This window comes from Barbatula barbatula (assembly GCF_947034865.1).
Source record: "Barbatula barbatula genome assembly, chromosome: 16".
In the NCBI taxonomy this organism is placed as follows: domain Eukaryota; kingdom Metazoa; phylum Chordata; class Actinopteri; order Cypriniformes; family Nemacheilidae; genus Barbatula; species Barbatula barbatula.
This window is the reverse complement of record NC_136779.1, coordinates 17,655,753-17,675,177: the sequence shown is the minus strand read 5'-3', so window position 1 is coordinate 17,675,177 and position 19,425 is coordinate 17,655,753. Positions and strand designations below refer to the sequence as shown.

The 19,425-nt window shown below is 42.2% G+C and overlaps 1 protein-coding gene across 3 annotated transcripts in view; it reads right to left on the bottom strand.

Annotated features, from left to right (window-relative positions):
- Positions 1–10,326, bottom strand: part of LOC306905776 (uncharacterized protein) — a 56,262-nt gene extending 45,936 nt beyond the window's left edge. For all 3 annotated transcript variants that reach the window (XM_079476665.1, XM_079476666.1, XM_079476664.1), the window contains exon 1: positions 10,205–10,326. In XM_079476665.1, the coding sequence (XP_079332791.1) occupies positions 10,205–10,292 (88 nt within the window). In that variant the 5' untranslated portion in view covers positions 10,293–10,326. The remainder of the gene's footprint in view (positions 1–10,204) is intronic.
- Positions 10,327–19,425: the final 9,099 nt, after the last annotated feature.

Genomic DNA, 19,425 nt, shown 5'->3' with positions numbered 1-19,425 from the left:
GGACGGAGAAGTACCTACCAGCCCCTGCTTCTTCATTGCGTCCACGCTACAGCCACGAGCATCCCCACCCCTGCTTTTATCCCTTTTTAGATTAATAAAGAAACTTACCTTTTAAACTCATCCTTGTTGTCCGCCTCTTGGTGTTCTCTGGTGTCTGCTCCTCCGGAGTGTGGTAAATAACCCTCGGCCCTGTCACCGGGTGACACTGGTCTAGGGGCAGAATCATGACAGACCTACGTGTTTTATGTGGAGAGAAACATATTATTGTCAATCAGGACATGATATGTGTTCTCTCCAGTCTCGTCATTGGCCCCGCCCCTCTCGTTCCTAGTATTGCTTTCCTCCTGTGTTTCATTACCCACACCTGCCCATTGTTATCTCCTTTGTTAGTCTCCCTATTTAATGCCCTTTTGTCTATTGTCTTGTGCTCGTTCATTGTATTTGGTACTCTCTGCGTGTATGCTGTTTCAAGTCTGTGTTAAGTATCTAGTTCTTGTTTATTGTATTTAGAGGAGTCAGTCTAGTCTTGTCCTTAGTGTTTATGTTCCTAGTTTAGTTAGTTCGTGTCCTGTTTGTAACCATTGTTTACCTTGCCCAGTTTTACCCCCTTGTGGGTTTTTGTTTTGTGTTTAGTTATTAATAAATCTTTGTTAACCCCGTCATCGCCGTGTCTGCCTGCAGTTGGTTTCTTCTCCTTCAGTTTCATGACAAGATCAAACGGATACTTTGACAATTTTCAATCTGGGTTCCGCCCGCATCACAGCACAGAGGCAGCGCTCATTAAGATAGTAAACGACATTCGCTTAAGTACTGATTCAGGCAAATTATCAGTGCTGGTCCTACTCGACCTCAGTGCTGCATTTGTCACGGTCGATCACAACATACTTATAGACAGGCTGGAAAACTGGGTGGTGCTTTCTGGGATAGTCCTAAAATGGTTCAGGTCATATCTAGAAGCGAGAGGTTATTATGTGAGTATAGGTAACCATAAGTCTGAGTGGACATCCATGACATGCCCATCCAGGAGTCCCTCGAGGCTATATTTTTGCACCTCTCCTATTCAACCTGTACATGCTCCCAATGAGACAAATAATGAGAAATAACCAAATTGCTTACCACAGATATACTTAGCCCTATCGCCTAATACAGCCTCATTGACTCCCTGCTCAAATGCATTGATGAAATAAATAGTTGGATGTGCCAAAACTTTCTTCAGTTAAACAAAGACAACACTGAAGTCATTTCGTTTGGAAATAGAGATGAGATTCTGAAGGTGAACGCTACCTTCGCTCTAAAGGTCAAACAACAAAAACTCAAGTTAGGAATCTTGGTGTGCCTCTAGAGTCAGACCTTAGCTTCAGTAGTCATGTCAAAGCAATAACTAAATCAGCATACTATCATCTGAAAAATATTGCAAGAATTAGATGCTTTGTTTCCAGTCAAGTCTTAGAGAAACTTGTGCATGCCTTCATCAGGGCAGTTATTACAATAATGGACTCCTAACTGGCCTCCCCAAAAAGACCATAAGACAGATGCAGCTCATACAGAACGCTGCGGGAAGGATTCTGAGCAGGACCAGAAAATATGATCATATCACACCAGTCCTCATGTCTTTAAACTGGCTAACAGTTACATATAGGATAGATTTTAAAGTTTTATTACTGGTATATAAATCATTCAATGGCCTAGGACCTCAATACATTGCAGATATGCTCATTGAATACAGACCCAAAAGAACACTCAGGTCATTAGGATAGCATCAGCTAGAAATACCAAGTGTTCACTCTAAGCAAGGAGAGTCTGCATTTAGCTATTATGCGAGCCGCAGCTGGAACCAGCTTCCAGAAGAGATCAGGTGTGCTCACACAGTAGTCCCATTCAAATCCAGACTCAAAACACATCTGTCTAACTTTGCATTTAATTAATGTGCACTGTGCCTCTGACCGTCCGACTGTTTGTGCTGTACTTTCTTTCTTTATTTTCTATTCTAAACTGTATTTTATTTTATATTCTTAACTGGTTCAATTTTATTTTTCTTATTTCTTCACTGTTTTATCAAATGGATATTTTTAATTTCTTCTATGTAAAGCACTTTGAATTACCATGGTGTATGAAATGTGCTATATAAATAAACTTGCCTTGCCTTGCCCTGGGTGGTTGAGGACCGAGAGCCACCATGTCGGGGAACCAGACTAGAATTTTTTAGTTTTATCCTCTGCCCCCTCTCTCATTCCGGTCGCTTGGAGTGCTCCCGTCTCCGTTCTCTCGTCTCGTCGGTGCATACCCCCAGGCAGGCCCGGATTAACAGCGCCTTCGAGTTTCATGCTGTTACTATCACCCACCCTGTTAAAAGTCATTTTGTAGTTATATATCGTCCCCCAGGTCAGCTTGGACATTTCTTGGAGGAGCTGGATGTGCTTCTTTCATCCTTCCCTGAGGATGGTACTCCCCTGGTGGTACTAGGTGACTTCAACATCCACATTGGAAAGCCACAGGCTGCTGACTTCGTCAACCTGACCGCATCATTTCTCCTCGAGCAGGTTTCCACATCAGCAACCCACGAGTCTGGAAACCATCTAGATCTGATCTTCACAAGGTACTGCTCCACTCATCACTCTCAGGTCACCCCGCTACACACGTCTGATCACTTCTTCGTCACACTTGACATCGACCTCACTGCTCCGGATATCGCAGATGTCTTACCGATGGTCACCTTCCAGCGCAACCTGCGGTCTCTCCCTCCCTCCTGTTTTTCCTCTGCTTTTTCCTGTCTTCTCTGCACTCCCCCCCTCTGATGAGCTCTCTCTTTTGAATACAGACAATGCCACAGACACTCTGTGTTCCACGCTTTCATCCTGCTTGGACAACCTATGCCCTCTTGCATCTGGACCAGCCCGTCCATCCCCGTCGGCTCCCTGGTTATCAGATGTACTGCGTGAGCATCGCGCCAGCCTCCGGTCAGCTGAGAGAAAATGGCGCAAGTCAAAAGACCCTGCAGACCTCTCTCTCTACCAATCTCTTCTCTCTTCTTTCTCTGTAGATGTCACCTCTGCAAAAACAGATTACTACCACTCGAGGATCTGCAACTCTCCGGACTCTCGAACGCTCTTCAAAACCTTCTCTGCTCTCCTCTCTCCGCCTGCTCCCGCACCTTCATCGGAGTTAACAGCTGCTGATTTTGCATCGTTCTTCGTAAAGAAAACTACTGCCATCAGCAGCCAGTTCTCTACGCCACCATCTGTCGAACCCGCCCACATCCCTGACACGTGTGTGCTCCCCGCCTTTTCTACTCTGTCTGAAGCTGATGTCTCAAAGGTCATTGGCTCCAACCACCCTACCACCTGCCCACTGGATCCCATCCCCACCCATCTCCTCCAGGCCATCTCTCCAATGGTTGTGCCTGCTCTGACCCACATCATCAATTCTTCGCTCACCACTGGGACATTTCCCACGGCGTTCAAAGAGGCCCGCATCACACCGATCCTAAAGAAACCCACCCTGGACCCTACACTGCTAGAAAACTACAGGCCTGTCTCCCTTCTTCCCTTCATCGCCAAAGCCCTGGAACGAGTTGTGTTCAATCAGCTCTCCTCCTTTCTCATGCAAAACAACCTCCTGGACAGCAATCAGTCTGGTTTCAAGACCGGTCATTCCACAGAGACTGCACTGCTCTCAGTCATCGAAGCCCTGAGACTGGCAAAAGCATCATCCATGTCATCTGTGCTCATCCTACTGGATCTGTCTGCTGCCTTTGACACTGTCAATCATCACATCCTTCTGGCTTCTCTCAGTGCTATGGGTGTCTCTGGAATGGCGTTGCAATGGTTTGAGTCCTACCTCTCGGGTAGGTCATTCAGAGTATCCTGGAGAGATGAGGTCTCCGCGTCCCAACAGCTCAACACGGGGGTGCCACAGGGCTCAGTGCTTGGACCGCTACTCTTCTCCATTTACATGATATCCCTCGGCTCGGTCATTCAGAAGCATGGCTTCTCCTATCACTGCTATGCCGACGACACACAACTCTACTTGTCATTTCAACCGGACGATCCGACGGTCGCTGCTCGCATCGCGGCATGCCTGAGTGACATCTCGCTTTGGATGAAGGATCATCACCTGCAGCTAAACCTTGCAAAAACGGAACTGCTTGTGATCCCGGCCAACCCAAAGATTCACCACAACCTTGCCATTCAACTAGGCTCATCAACGATTACACCGTCCAGCACAGCCAGAAACCTGGGAGTGGTAATCGATGATCGGCTTAATCTCACAAGTCATGTTGCCAGCACCACCCGGTCCTGTAGATTGATCCTCTACAACATTAGGAAAATTAGACCTTTCCTATCGGAGCACTCTACGCAAGTCCTAGTCCAGGCTCTTGTCCTGTCCAAACTGGATTACTGCAATGCGCTTCTGGCTGGACTTCCTGCTTGCACAATCAAACCTCTCCAGATGATCCAGAATGCGGCGGCAAGAGTGGTCTTCAATGAACCGAAGAGAGCGCATGTAACTCCGCTCTTCATCAGGTTACACTGGCTCCCTGTTGCCGCCCGCATAAAGTTCAAAGCTTTGCTCCTGGCCTACAAGACCAACACCGGATCTGCACCATCGTATCTCCACTCGCTAATGCAGATCTATGTTCCTGCCAGATTACTGCGGTCTGCAAAGGAACAACGACTAGTGGTACCATCCCAAAAAGGAAAAAAGTCACTCTCCCGTACCTTCTCTGGATCTGTTCCACATTGGTGGAATGATCTACCAGCTGCTACAAGATCAGCAGACTCGGTTGCCATCTTTAAAAAACGCCTAAAAACGCATCTCTTCCGTCAACACGTCGCTGATTGATTTTTCCTAATTCTCTTCCCTTTCCTTCTTTAAAAAAATATATTTTTTAAATATTTCCCTATTCTTAGCTTTTTATACTGTGCTAGGCTTTAATGGACTAGTTTGATGCACTTATGTATTTTGTTGCCTATGTTGTTATAATTGCTTCCAATGTTTCCTCATCTGTAAGTCGCTTTGGATAGAAGCGTCTGCTAAATGACTAAATGTATGTAAATGTAAATTAAGTCTTTAGAGGCCCCATGGCACAATTTCTTGTAGGGCCCCCCTCCCCCACACGTGTCCACAAACAAGGTTTTTAATTATAGGTTACCACTTGTTGAAACTCCTCTAGCTTATACAGGATTTACACAGACAGTTTACAGCATGTGATCACAACCTGGACAATAACAACACCTTTAATTATTATCCATCATACAGGATTTACACCACATTGCTTTCCTGGACCAGCAGCAACAATATCAAGACAGAAACATCAAGACACTTCAGGGGGTTTTCTGTCTGTATCTCTCCTCCTCTCCTCTTCAGGGGCTCACTCTGTCTATCTCTTTCTGTCTGTCTGTCTCTTTCAATGGCTCTCTCTGTCTGTATCTCTCCTCTTCAGGGGCTTTTTCTGTCTGTATCTCTCCTCCTCTCCTCTTCAGGGGCTTTTTTGTCTGTATCGCTCCTGTTCATGGGCTCTCTCTGTTTGTATCTCTCCTCTTCTCCTCTTCAGGGGCTGCTTTCTCTGTCTGTATCTCTTCTCCTCTTTAATGCAAAAAAAAAACATTCTTGCCAAGTATTTTTGTCTTGTTTCAAGTACAAATATCTAAAAATTCTTAAATTAAGATGCATTTTCTTGATGAGCAAAATTACCTAAGAAAATAAGTCTAGTTTTTAGTGAATTTGTGCATGATTCTCGCAAGAACGCAGCCACCCGTGACCGCAATGTCTGAATCACCATCCGCCCGCAGTGCGGGCAAGATGTATCCACAAATGCCGCCTCAGCGTGCTGGAGTCCCAGACACCTGAGGCAGACATCGTGTCCGTCCCCTTCCTCGATGAGTGCGCCGCACCCACGAGCACAGCGGGACATGCCGCGCTGTAGAATGTCTTAAGCCCTGAAAAGGGCTCGCTCTTTAGAAAGATGCTTTGGCAGTTGCCGAGACGCCCAGGGGAAGTCACAGGAATCGGGACAGTCCGCTGCACCACGTCGTAAGACCAGCAACACGTAGAGATTGTCTGCAGAGTCGTCAGCATGAGATGCGAAGGCTCCGAAGAACAAAAGGTGAATGAATGCGGCACGCCGGCTCCCTTTTATACCCGGATATCCGGGGGCGGAGTCCGGCATGCAAATTTCATTCGCCAATTTTCATTGGCCTGTTCAAGTCAGAAAGAACCGACAGAAAGGGAACTGCCAATGTGGTAAGCTAAGATTTTTTTGCTTACCCCATTGGCAGATTTGTTTTTGCTTGTATTATGCACAAATTCACAAAAAAATCTTATTTTATGTCTAAAAACTGAAAATTTAACCGAACACCGTTATTCAGAGGGTGACTGCAAAAACGACCCAGAGAGAGAGAAAGCTCTTTTTGTGAGGCCCCTGAAGGGGCCCAGCAGGTGTTGGGACGGGGCAGGGACCGTTCCAGTCCCACCGGCCAGAGATGGAATGGCTGGGGTCGGACCCGATGGTGGTCTCGATCTCCCTGGGTCCGTCTCATCACCTGCCACAGCGGAAGCAGAAGCGGTCCTGACATTAGAGGTAAATTAGTTTAGGTAGAGTAACATTAGATCATGAAAATTACATTTCATGCAGTGTTTTATGTTGCCATTTTTGAAAGTAAGCAGTCTGCCATGTTGTAAGTCCAAAGGTAAATGAATAACAAAGTTATTGGCTTGGAAAAAAGCGAGTCGAACACGCAAACAAGACGTGACCTAGTCCGAGTCTCTAACCACAGCGTATCTACGTCACTATAAATAGTCACTGCCTAGGTTTTGGGACTGCCGCAAAAGTTTCACTCTCCCCGCCCCTCTCGTTCCTAGTATTGCTTTCCACCTGTGTCTCATTACCCACACCTGCCTATTGTTATCTCCTTTGTTAGTCTCCCTATTTAATGCCCTTGTGTCTATTGTCTTGTGCTCGTTCGTTGCTCAGCCGCAGCCGTCCAGTCCTGCCCATCCGCAGGCGTCCTGTTTTGTTACCCCTTGTGGGTTTTTGTTTTGTTATTTGTTATTAAAGTCTTTGTGTTAACACCTTCATCTCCGCTGCCTGCATTTGGGTTCTTCTACCACGACCGTTCCTGACATCCACATTGGACCCCTCTACTACCGACAGTTACATACCTGTCTCTCTGTCTAAAACTGTCTAAAGTTTTCAACAAGGTGTCTTCCTACCTATCGCAGAACAAACTTCTGGATGACAAGCAAAACAAACCACTCCACTGAGACTGCACTGCAATCGGTCACAGAAGCATGGCGGCTAGCTAAATCCTCTGTTCTGATTCTGCTAGACCTATCTGCAGCATTTGACACTGTGAATCACCAGATACTGCTAGCAACCCTATCATCTCTAGGAATCTCAGACTCCCCTCTCTGCTGGTTCAAATCCTATCTCTCCAGCAGATCCTTCAGGGTGTCTTGGAAGGGCTCGCTGTCCACTGCTCTCCACATGAGCACTAGGGTTCCTCAGGGATTGGTGTTTTTTTTCCATCTACACGACATCCTTAGGACCCATCATACAGGCACACCACTTCTCGCATCACTGTTATGCTGACGACACCCAGATCTACATCTCATTACAGCCAGACGATAAAACTGTAGCAGCTCACATAACGGGCTGCCTAGAAGACATCTCAGCTTGGATGAAAGAGTATCACCTCCAGCTGAACCCGGCCAAGTCAGAACTACTTGTTCGGTGCAACACAATCTCACCATCCAACTTGGCAATACCACAATCAATCCTTCCAAAACAGCCAGGAACCTCTGAGTCCTATTTGATGAACAGCTGTCCTTCAATGATCACATTGCAAAGACATCGCGATCATGCCAATATGCCTTATTCAACATTAGAAAGGCTAGACCCTCACTCAACATGCGGCACAACTCCATGTCCAGACCCTGGTAATCTCAAAGTTGGACTACTGCATTGCTCTCCTAGCTGGTCTTCCTGTAAAGGCTATCAAACCACTCCAGCTGGTTCAAAACGCAGCAGCACGCCTCCTCTTCCAACAGCCCAAAAGGGCTCATGTGATACACCTTTTCATCTCTCTGCACTGGCTACCGGTTGAGCCTGTATCAGATTCAAGTCACTGATGCTTGCCTACAGGACTATCACTGGATCTGCACCGGCATACCATCACAACCTCCTACACCCCATCATGAACCCTGTGTTCAGCAAACGAGCGGTGCCGTCTATTGCCTTCTCATAAGGGCAGTAAATCGCTTTCCCGCCCATTCTCCTTTAGAACTCCCCCCTGTGGAACATGGAATGAACTTTGCTAATGGGACGGCACGACAGACTCCGCCCTGTACATACGGGTATAAAGGGAAGATGGCGTGCCCATTGATAGACCTTTTTTGTTCTTCGGAAACCTGCAAGGCTTAGCGATCTTTGATTCTTCTTACTGGAACTACGACAGAGAGTAGCGGAACTCGTCCTGGCATCTGTGCGACTTCCCCTGGGCATTTCAGTAGCTGGTCAGAGGTATCTTCAAAGAGCATATATCTAAAAGAGAAAATTCTCCTACAGTGTGCACATGTCGCCAGGCATGTCTCGCCGCTGTAGTCTTGGGTGCGACCACCCATCCTCCAGCCAGACAGGCATGTTACCTGCTCCACATGTAGTGACTCCCCTCCTTGGGTAGTCCCGTCTGACGCTTTCTCACTCTTGGTTCCCCTGTCGGCGGACCTGTGACCTGGTTGGGGCGCTGCACTATTACTCCCATGAGTTCTCCCCACTGGTGAGACCTTGTAGGTATTCCACGTATTATATCCCTTTGGCAGATTTGGTCTCCTAGCATATCACTTATGGCTCCCTGATTTCTTTGTAAGTCGCTTTGGATAAAAGCGTCTGCTAAATGGCAATGTAAATGTAATGTAAAATTTTATTATACAACTTCAAAGTGTGCACATTAGCCACATAGCATTGCTAATGCGGTGGCTACGTTTCCCCATTGCTACAACATACACATTAACTTATTCACACGCCCCAACTACACATGTTTAGAAACAATAATATATATGCTTTGTGTTCAAAAGTGCATTTCAATACCTGTATAGGAGAATGTTCACAGTAAGCACGCAAGACGCATCCACATTCAAGGTTTATCTCAGAAATGGAGCGCACCGCAAGATAATTGGTCATGTACACACGCACACACAACCAATCAGATGTAAGTTCTGTAAATGTATTAACTTTTTGCTTTAAACTAATAATGAATGAACTAAAACAACTTTGTCACTCCAGCATTTAACACTTTACAGTATTTCCCAACATTTTACTATGATTCATTATTTAATCTGATGACCTATTTTTCCACTGAACTGGTCCTATTAGTCATCTCCAATCAAGCATAGTATGTCCTATCTCAAATGGTATACTGCATTCCAAAACAGGAGCCCAGTATTAATTTGTTCTATAGCACTATAGACACATGGTACACAACATTTCTTTCACACTATACGTAATTTCCAACATGTCCACAAGCAAACAGCAACAACAGGAAGATACAAGCAACATAAACATATTTTTTAAATGTCAAGGTCCAGAGCTGATACAGATACACATGTTTGATAACTCAAATAGTGATTTGAAGATACAGAGGATTGTTTGATATCTTGTTCTCTGTTGTCAGGGAACCAGGTTAAGGTGTTTTCCCATTACTGGATAACACAGAAATGTATGAAGAAAAATATTTTTATCATCGTTTAATTAAAGCAACCTCTCAATAAGAGATAATTAATTAATTCCGCTGATAATCAAGGTACTTTAGAACCCCCAAAAACATAAACAAAAATTGCTAAAACTTAAACAAAAATTAATCTTAAAATAAAAGCTTCTTAAAAAAAATTATTAAAACTAAATAATAGTAAAATCAAACTATAATAATTCTGCTGTTAATAATACATATAGTAATAATCACATTGTAAAAAATAATATTGGGGATTTGTACAGTGCATTAAAAACAACCAAAACAACAGCTCCTGTACAAGGAGTTGTATAGAACTTCACCATTACAAATCACATTTTGTATAAATTGTTAATCATGAATGAATTGTGCATGAATGAATGTGAAGATGTATACCCAAATGTGGAGATTTACTTAATTTAATAAATTATATTTAGAGATAAAAAAAATGTAATGCTATAATGTGCACTAGTACTCACCTGGCTTTATTAGGCCCACCCACCATAAACAGAACAGGACTTTACACTTCATGGTAATTTCCTGGACCGAGGACATATTCCTTATCATTACACTATTTCATTCTTTCATAGCTTCTTGCTCTTTGTACTGCATACTGAAAACACACTTATATAGGGGCAGGGGCCAGTAGGCGGTGATTAAACGGGCAGAGGAATAGATGCTGAGTGCAAACATGTGAAGGGGGGTGTACGTACAGGCTGCCTTATTTTTAATGTTTACAAGAAGAAAGACAGTTCAAATGTGTGGAGAGAGAGAGAGAGAGAGAGAGAGAGAGAGAGAAGACATTTAGGAGAGTGGTCACTTAAAATTCAACCTGGCTCCCATCCAATGTTCTAGACTACTTTACATGCATGCTGTATAGTGATCAAACTCAAATTGGGGTGCAACGGCAATCTCCACAAAAATATCTGTAATATCTTTAAAATAAATACTTTATAGAGACAATCAGTCTGTTTACACTTTTCCCCATCCAATTTATATTTTCCTGTTGTGTTGGTGAAACATTAACTTAATTTAAGACTCTACGCAATAAAATATTGAATAACATATCCAATTTATTAATAGATCAAAGCTTTAATAAAAATGTTAATGACTGGAATTTATACTCCACAGCCAGGTATCTTTGTAAAGATATCTTTCAGCTGAAACTGTGATATCAGTTCCTCAGTGCCTGTGATATCTGAAAACAAGATTAAATAAATTTAGATATCACTTGATATGACAAGTTTTTTTATGTTTGTTGTCTGTTCTCTCGTCTCCTTTTTCTTTTATACATTGTGTTGTTTTATATTCTGTTAGTTTATCGGCACATAATAAATAAGCTATGTGTTTATGGCTATAAAGATTTGTTTGCTTGTCTAGCATTTAGTTAAGAAAGATTTTGAGTTACAAAGTCACAGTAAAAATCGTCAAAGGAATTAGAACTATCTTTAAAGGAATGAGTACAATGTTAAATTGTGATTTGTGGGGTGAATTGACAAAGGATGGGCATAAAAGAAGTATTACAGAGAGAGTGAAGGCAAAGAGGAAAAAATTATGAAAAGAAGATTTACAGTCATGTGTCAGAGAAAGGGGGAAAGGGGGAACAAAACAAGCAACACAGGGCCTCTCAGGGCAGGAAAAAGGGTCCACTTGTGTCTGAAAAATTCTGTCTGAGTCTGAATTTATTCAGTCGTGTTCCTCAAAATATGTATATGACTCTTTATTCTGTGAAATACAAATGATCAGTGCAATTTGTAAATTCCGAGGTGCCGGAATAAGGGGGCATTTTAGATCTGGCTAGTTAGTATGGGGAGAAGTGTGCGATCTCTGAGGGTTTTTCATCTAACTATTTAGATATATTGAAAATGCGCATAAAAAGCCTAAATGGAAACGGATATGCAAAAATATTTCGGAATTATCAAAAATATTGAATGTGTTTTTATCTAGTTTACCTTAGTTCAAATGTACGTTAGGTTGATGGAATCAGTTTTGTCATAACAATGATGTTGTAAATATTTGTGCATGTAAACAAATACAACACAGCCCTCAATATTTGTGTAGAATTCAAAATTTTTACGTTAAACTTAAATTACACCTGTGGGCACAGGTGCATGCTGCCGTTAGGAATATAAGCATTTAAATATCTGTTAACCGTATTTCATCAGTTCTTCTGTGTCTCTTCGCAGAACCTCCATCCAAGATTATTATCTCTGGTTTCTTTCCCCCCGCTGTCGCCAGCAGATGGAATGAGCACTCCCTGTTGACAACCTACAGGCAAGGACTTGAGCCGTCTCTGCAGTTGCATCTTGCTGCATACGACAACACCAACGGGCTTGAGCGCTTCATCCAACTCTCCATTTGTGTGGCGAATCGCATGAAAGGCCAAAAGGGACAAAAACTCTCTCCAACCCGCCAGCCAGAATTGTCCAGCACCCCAGAACATGCTGTGGAGCCCATGGAGGTCGACAACACATGTTTGTCCTGGGTTCGAACCTCATCGTCCGCTGACACAGGGTCTATGCATCTACTGTGGCTCCCCAGGACATATTGTTTGGAATTGTCCCACTCGCCTCGTCCCGCGGTGAGTGTTGTTATTACTTCCTCAGTTCATGTACATCCACTTACCACTGTTGTATCACTTACTACCACTGATTGCTGCACTTCAGTGGAAGCCCTCCTCAACTCTAGCATAGTCAGCCAGGAGGAACTTAATCACGGCAAGACTCCAACTCTAAACGAGACTTCAACCAACTCCAAACAACACTTCTTAAAAAATCAAGTCCATAACGGGAAAACCCCTAGGCCGAGGACATCTGGGCCCACTAAAACTCCAAGTTGGTCACCTTCATGTCGAGGACATCTGCTTGCTGGTTCTGGAGAACTCCACCGTGGATATTGTTCTGGGGCAGATCAACCTATCTTCTGGAAATCACCCACAGAGCAACGGCCAAACTGAGAGAAGGATCCAGGATATCCTGTTATATCTGTACCTTCTGCCACAACCACCAGAACTACTGGATACAGTTTCCTCGGATGGGGTGAGTAAGCACAGAACTCCCTCTGGCAGTCAATTACCAACCTCATTCCATTCCCGTGTGTACTTCTAGCCCTCATTTTTCCCTTGGTTGGGAGATCCGTCAGAATTTCCCTCAGTCCCAGGGTAGGGTTGCACCAGCCATTGGTAAGTTCTTTCTTAAATGTGAACGTAAATTCCTCACTAGAGGCTTAGTAACTTCTAGCTTCTATCTAAATCTGCATGTTATTCGGTTGCACCATTTGGTCTTAAGGCAGAAAGTAGCTATTAGTTCTTAAACTCTCCATAAAGTAATGCATAGTCTCATAATATGACTTTAACCTACAACAGTTCAAAAGCAGCCTTTAAATTAATGAGAAAAAGTTATGTTAAAATGTTGTAAATTTCAAAACATTCTTGATTTAAACTTATTTTACATAATAACAATGGTAGAACAAATGTATTAAATAGAATACTACCTATCATGAATAACATATTTCAAGTCAGATCAATAAACAAAAGCTGATTCAAAACAATACAGCCTTATTAACACAATAATAAATGACATGCGATTTGGGTGATATCATTTTACTGCCAACCGCCAATGAAATAAAAAGATGATTTTATTTTGACATGCACAACACAGGCAGATATACACACACGGAGGCAACTAAGGCGCTTCTTTTAGAGCCATCAAAAATGAAATGTCATCACATAATCTTCTCTATTTTAAAAGGGAAGTGACAACACAAATGGTACAACACAATAATATTAAGTAGTGCGTAAGTTGTATCTTAGTGCCTGTTTAAGTCAAAACTAAGCTAAGTTGTAACTTACTGGTGCATTTGTAAATTTACATTTACAAATGTAAATGTAACCGGCCACTGAGGAGCAAGAAGGTCTTGGATTCAGCTCACCAGCATCTCCAAAGGGCCATCAAGTCAAGTCAAGTCAGCTTTATTTATATAGCGCTTTTTACGATTTTCATTGTTACAAAGCAGCTGTACAAGAAAACATTGACTATAAGTAAAACATAAAAGGTTATGGAAGTCAAAACACAGGTCAAATATCAGACACACAATAAATTCCTATATGCAGTGTTAATTAAATAAGACTATGAAAAACTAGCAGCCCCCCCGGCCAGGCAAACAGTGCAAAACAGTATGCAAACGGTGGCGAGGAACCCAAAACTCCATTGGAGGAGAAAAAAAACCTCAGAGGGAAACCAGGCCTAACCAGGGGATTCCAGTTCCCCTCTGGCAAAAACTGCTGCCTCTGCACAAGCTCGACAGTGCTTGCACAACAAGGCAAAATAAAAAAAGTTAGATTTAAAATTATCATTAATAATTTAATAGCGACTGATATGCTAATCGGGCTAATATGCTCATACTTTATTGTACGTGTAAGAACTCGAGCTGCCGCATTTTGGACCAGTTGGAGTTTTTGTAATAGGCCTGCAGGGCAACCACCTAATAGTGCATTACAGTAATCTAGTCTTGATGTCAAAAAGGCATGTATAAGCTTCTCTGCATCTGATGGTGACAGCATATGACGTAGTTTAGATATATTTTTAAGATGGAAAAACGCAATTTTACAGGTGTTGGCGACCTGGTTCTCAAATGACAGAGTACTATCGAATATAAAGCCAATATTCTTAGCTGAAGATGAGGGTTCTATGGAAGATCCATCAATAGTTAAGCAGTATTCTTGGTTATTACGTAGGGCAGTTTTCGGTCCGATAAGTAACACTTCAGTTTTGTCCGAGTTCAGTAATAAACAATTGCTACTCATCCACTTTTTATATCGACTATTCGATGGAATTGCTGTGTTTCATGAGGCTTCGAGGAAATATAGAGTTGCATATCATCAGCATAACAGTGAAAGCTTACTCCGTATCGCTTTATTATATCTCCTAGAGGTAGCATGTATAATGCGAAGAGCATAGGCCCTAAGACTGAGCCCTGTGGTACACCGTACTGGACTTGCGATTTGCGTGATACCTCATTGTTTATTGCTACTTATTGAAAACGGTCGCATAAATAAGATCTAAGCCATTTCAAAGCTATTTCCTTAATACCGACATCATTTTCAAGTCTATGTAGGAGCATGCTGTGGTCAATGGTGTCGAATGCAGCACTAAGATCTAGCAGCACCAATAAGGAGATACAACCTCAGTCGGACGCCATAAGCAGATAATTTGTAACTCTGATCAGAGCAGTCTCTGTACTGTGATGTGCTCTAAATCCAGACTGGAAATCTTCATTAATCTCATTCCTTTGGAGGAAGGAGCATATTTGAGTTGAGACTACTTTTCCCAGAACTTTAGATAAGAAAGGTAGATTTGAAAATTAGATAGAGGATCTAATTTTTTTTAGGTATAGGGTCTAACATGCATGAAGTTGATTTAGATGATATAATGATTTTAGAGCGTTCATCGTGATCTATATATAATTTCTCCTTAGAGGCGCTGTAGTTAGTCGTTTGTTCAGCAGGATTCACTTCTGGTTGCATAGTTATAATTTTTTCTCTAATATCTTGGATTTTATTGGTAAATAGTTAATAAAATCATCACTGCTATGCTGGTATACAGAATCAGAAGTCGCTGACGATTTATTTTTGGTTAATTTAGCCACTGTATCAAATAAAATCCTAGGGTTATGCTGGTTTTCTTTTATTAGTGATGAAAGGTAGGCAGATCTAGACGTTTTTAGGGCTTTCCTGTATTTTTTAATACTATCCTTCCAGGCAGTACGAAATACCTCTAATTTAGTTTTCTTAAAGTTGCGCTCCATTTTTCGTGCCTCTTTCTTTAGAGCCTGAGTGTGTTCATTATTCCACGTAGTGTTGCCGATTTAGCAATTTTGTTGCTAGATTGAGGATTTTTTCAGACTACCCTAGCAACTTTTTTTCATAAAGCACCTAGCAACAAATTTAGCAATTTTGTTTATCTATTTGGCAACTTTTAGCAACTTTTGGAAAGTGACTCTAATCCAAAAAACACATGAAACGGTAAGGGCGTGGTGAGCTGGTAAGGGCATCACAACTTCCAATAGGAAAATTCAACTGCAGTAGCCACCGTTTAACCTGAAAAGGACTGCACTGAGACGTTTTTACCCTTTTACAGCATATATTGTAGAATTAAAACACTTTATACCCAAATGTAAAACAAATTACTTGAATAAATGAACAGCTTTAATAAAGCCCCAGTCTTACAGATCATTAAATTAAAAAAGTTGTTTTTGGGTATATCAACTACCACAGTGCTTTAATTGTTCAGTTAATGTGTAATTTCAATGGTAAATTAGCATACATAAACTGTAATTGTTCAAAAGTGTTTAACTGTTCAATATCAATGTTGTATTTAAAAAGAAAAAAATCGTGTTGTTTGTTTGTTTTACTTTTACAAATGCTGTGTGTGTGTGTGTGTGCGCGTGCGTGCGTGCGTGCATATATATATATATATATATATATATATATATATATATATAATATAAACAATAATATCTACGTATTTCATATAATGGCGTAGTTTTGTGTTGCGATTACGTAATGACGTCATAGCGCAATGACGTCACAACGTCATTTAGGAACTTTTAGCAACAAATCGATCTGCCTTTAGCCACTTCCCCTGAAAATTTGTTGGCAACACTGATTCCACGGTGTCGGTCTGTCATTTTTAATCTTCTTTAAGCGCAGAGGAGCAACTATGTCTAGCATTTCCAAGAAGGTGGCATTAATATTTTCAATGGTAAAGTCAAGATCTTCAACGTTATTACTCATGCTAGAGATTTGAGACAATTCAGGCAAATTATCAAGAAACGCACCTTTTGTAGTCGAAGTTATTGTTCTACAATATTTCTAACTTGGAGTTTGATTTGCCACCATTGGGTAGTGAAGCAAACATGATACCAGATAATGATCCGAAATGTCTTCGCTCTGCTGAAGGATTTTTACGTAGCCCACGTTTATACCGTAAGACAATATTAAATCTAAACTATGATTACGAAGGTGAGTAGGTCCTGACACACGTTGACTAACGCCCATGGAGTTAAGAGTGTCTTTAAAAGCCATTCCTAAAGCATCTGTATCATTATCTACCTGAATGTTAAAGTCACCAACAACAAGGACTCTGTCTGCAGCCAGTACTAGTTCTGATAAGAACCCACCAAATTCTTTAATAAAATCTGTGTGGTGCCCTGGAGGCCTATATACAATAGCCAGAATACATTTTAAAGATGTTTAGTCCTTAGTATTAGGTATTGATGCATCAAGTACCATGATTTCAAAAGAATTGTATTTAGGATTAGACTTCTGAGAAATGCTAAAAGAGTTACAGTAAAGTGCAGCAACACCTCCCCCTCTGCCTTTTAGGCGAGGCTCGTGTTTATAATAATAATCTTGGGGGACAGACTCATTTAAAGCAATATAATCATCTGGCTTTAGCCATGTTTCTGTTAGACAGAGCATGTCTATTTTATGATCTGTTATCATATCGTTAACAAAAAGTGCTTTATTAGAGAGAGATCTAATATTTAGCAATCCGAGTCGTAACAGTTGATTATCTGTATTATGTTCATGTTTAGTTAGTTTAACGTTAATTAAATTACCTTTGAGAGGTTTAAGCATTATTTTATGTTTCCTAATCCAGGGGACAGACACAGTCTCTATTTTATGATGTTTGGGAGAAAGTATTATCGCATGTTGTGTATTTAGTGTGTTCTGCAAGCAGACCGTTGGTTAAAGCCATTCTGTCTGCTCCCTGACCTGGACCCCAGTGAGTCAAGTTTTAGCATTAAGACTATGTGCCATATTTCTAGACAGTAGAGAAGCTCCAGTCTTACTAAATTTACGATTAGCCTTAGCCAGCACATTTAAATTTGACGATGTCAGGAGCTCTGGCTCCCGGTAAACATTTGACTATAGTGGCTGGTGCCTCAGTGTTAACATTCCGAACAATAGAATCAGCGATAACTAGGGCACTTTCAGCAGGTTTCTCAGTCAGTGCGTCACTGAGCGGGGCAAACCTGTTCGAGACTGTAGTCGGAACGGTTGAGTGGTGTTTTGACCTGCGACTACACCGTCTCACAGTCACAAAGCTTCCCAGCTGCGGGGGTTGTTCAACCGGAACCGAACTGTGCACGCTAATATTGCTCGCATCCAAAGTGCTTTCTAAGCTTCTTACATTCTTACTATCCTCAGATAAAGATTGGATGCGAGACTCTAATTCTGAGATCTTCTCTGTCAGCCTAGCTATTTCCCTGCTTTTATCGCATATAAAGCCCTCGCCGCTGACAGAGAAGGCTAAGCTAAACATTTGACATGAGGTGCAAGTGACAATAATAAGAGAAGAAGCCATAACTCACCGGGTTTGAAGAGTAATTCCAATTTACCAAGGCTGCTCGGTGATTCTTAGTATATGCGCTTAAGAGAGAAACCGTTAGCACACAAGAAAACTAGAAGGCGAGATGATATTTAGCAGTGTAAACAGAAAGCCCGCTAGCACGATTGTGCTATGCTAACGGCGCTGAGTGTTTTGGTTTAAGATCTTCAAGTAAATTACCAGGAGATGGTTATTGAGATATCAGGATAAGTTTAGCAACAACAGTGATAAGTAACAATGTATGCTATGAATAAAATACACTAATATGAAAGAAAGTACATCAGGAGACATCAGTTGGACGGCGATGCCCACAGAGCCCCTACAACGACTTACCAACCCAGACAACAAGTGTGGCTCTCTACCAAAGATAACCGGCCGAGACACCCCCGTGCAAAAAAGTCTCAGATTCGGTGGTCCCTTCCCCATCTTATGATAAGTGAATGAGTTTACATATAAGGTGAAGCTACCACCCCAATATGGGATTCATTCCACGTCTCACTCCTCAAACCCTTTCACTCACCTGTCTCTCCTCTCTCCACAGAGCCTGCCGACAATCCCCCTCTGGAAGATGATACGTCTATACTGTGCGGGAGAGATAATGAGTGTCAGCTGCGCGTTTCACCGGTCTCCCGCAGTCGTGAGCACGGTCACTCACGCAAGAGCACCAATCACTAGGCGACAGTCGCTGTCAGTGGCGTCTCTTCTCATCCTGATGCGCTTCCTGCAGCACAGGAATGTCATACCTCACTTCAGGAGAGAAATAATACAAAAGTAATGGAGAAGGGACGTCTCTTTATAGAACATAAAGTAGTTACTTTATTAAAATTTATGAGAAATATGTAGCATTATGAAATAAATGGCAATTACCTGACAACTAAAAAATCATGCACTAAAAATAAAACAAATGCTTTAAAGGAGTCAGCACATGAAAACGTCTCGGTTACGTATGTAACCTCCGTTCCCTGAGTCGTTGTGTCGAACCGAGAGATGGGGTTTGACTTGAGAACCTATCATCTTCTGACTATTTTGAAAAGGCCAATGAAATTGGCGAATGAAATTTGCATGCCGGACAATAAAAGGGAGACGGCGTGCTGAATTCATTCACCTTTGGTGCTGAGGAGCCTGAGAGCATCTCTTGACTGCTGCAGCGGGCGGCAAGTGTTGTGGCATGAGGGACACAACGTCTCGTTCCCTCCATCAGGGAACAGAGGTTACATACGTAACCGAGACTTTCCCTTTCTGTCGGTCTCTCGACGTTCTGTCGACCCGACAGATGGGGTTCCTATTGAAAACGCCACAGCAGTATG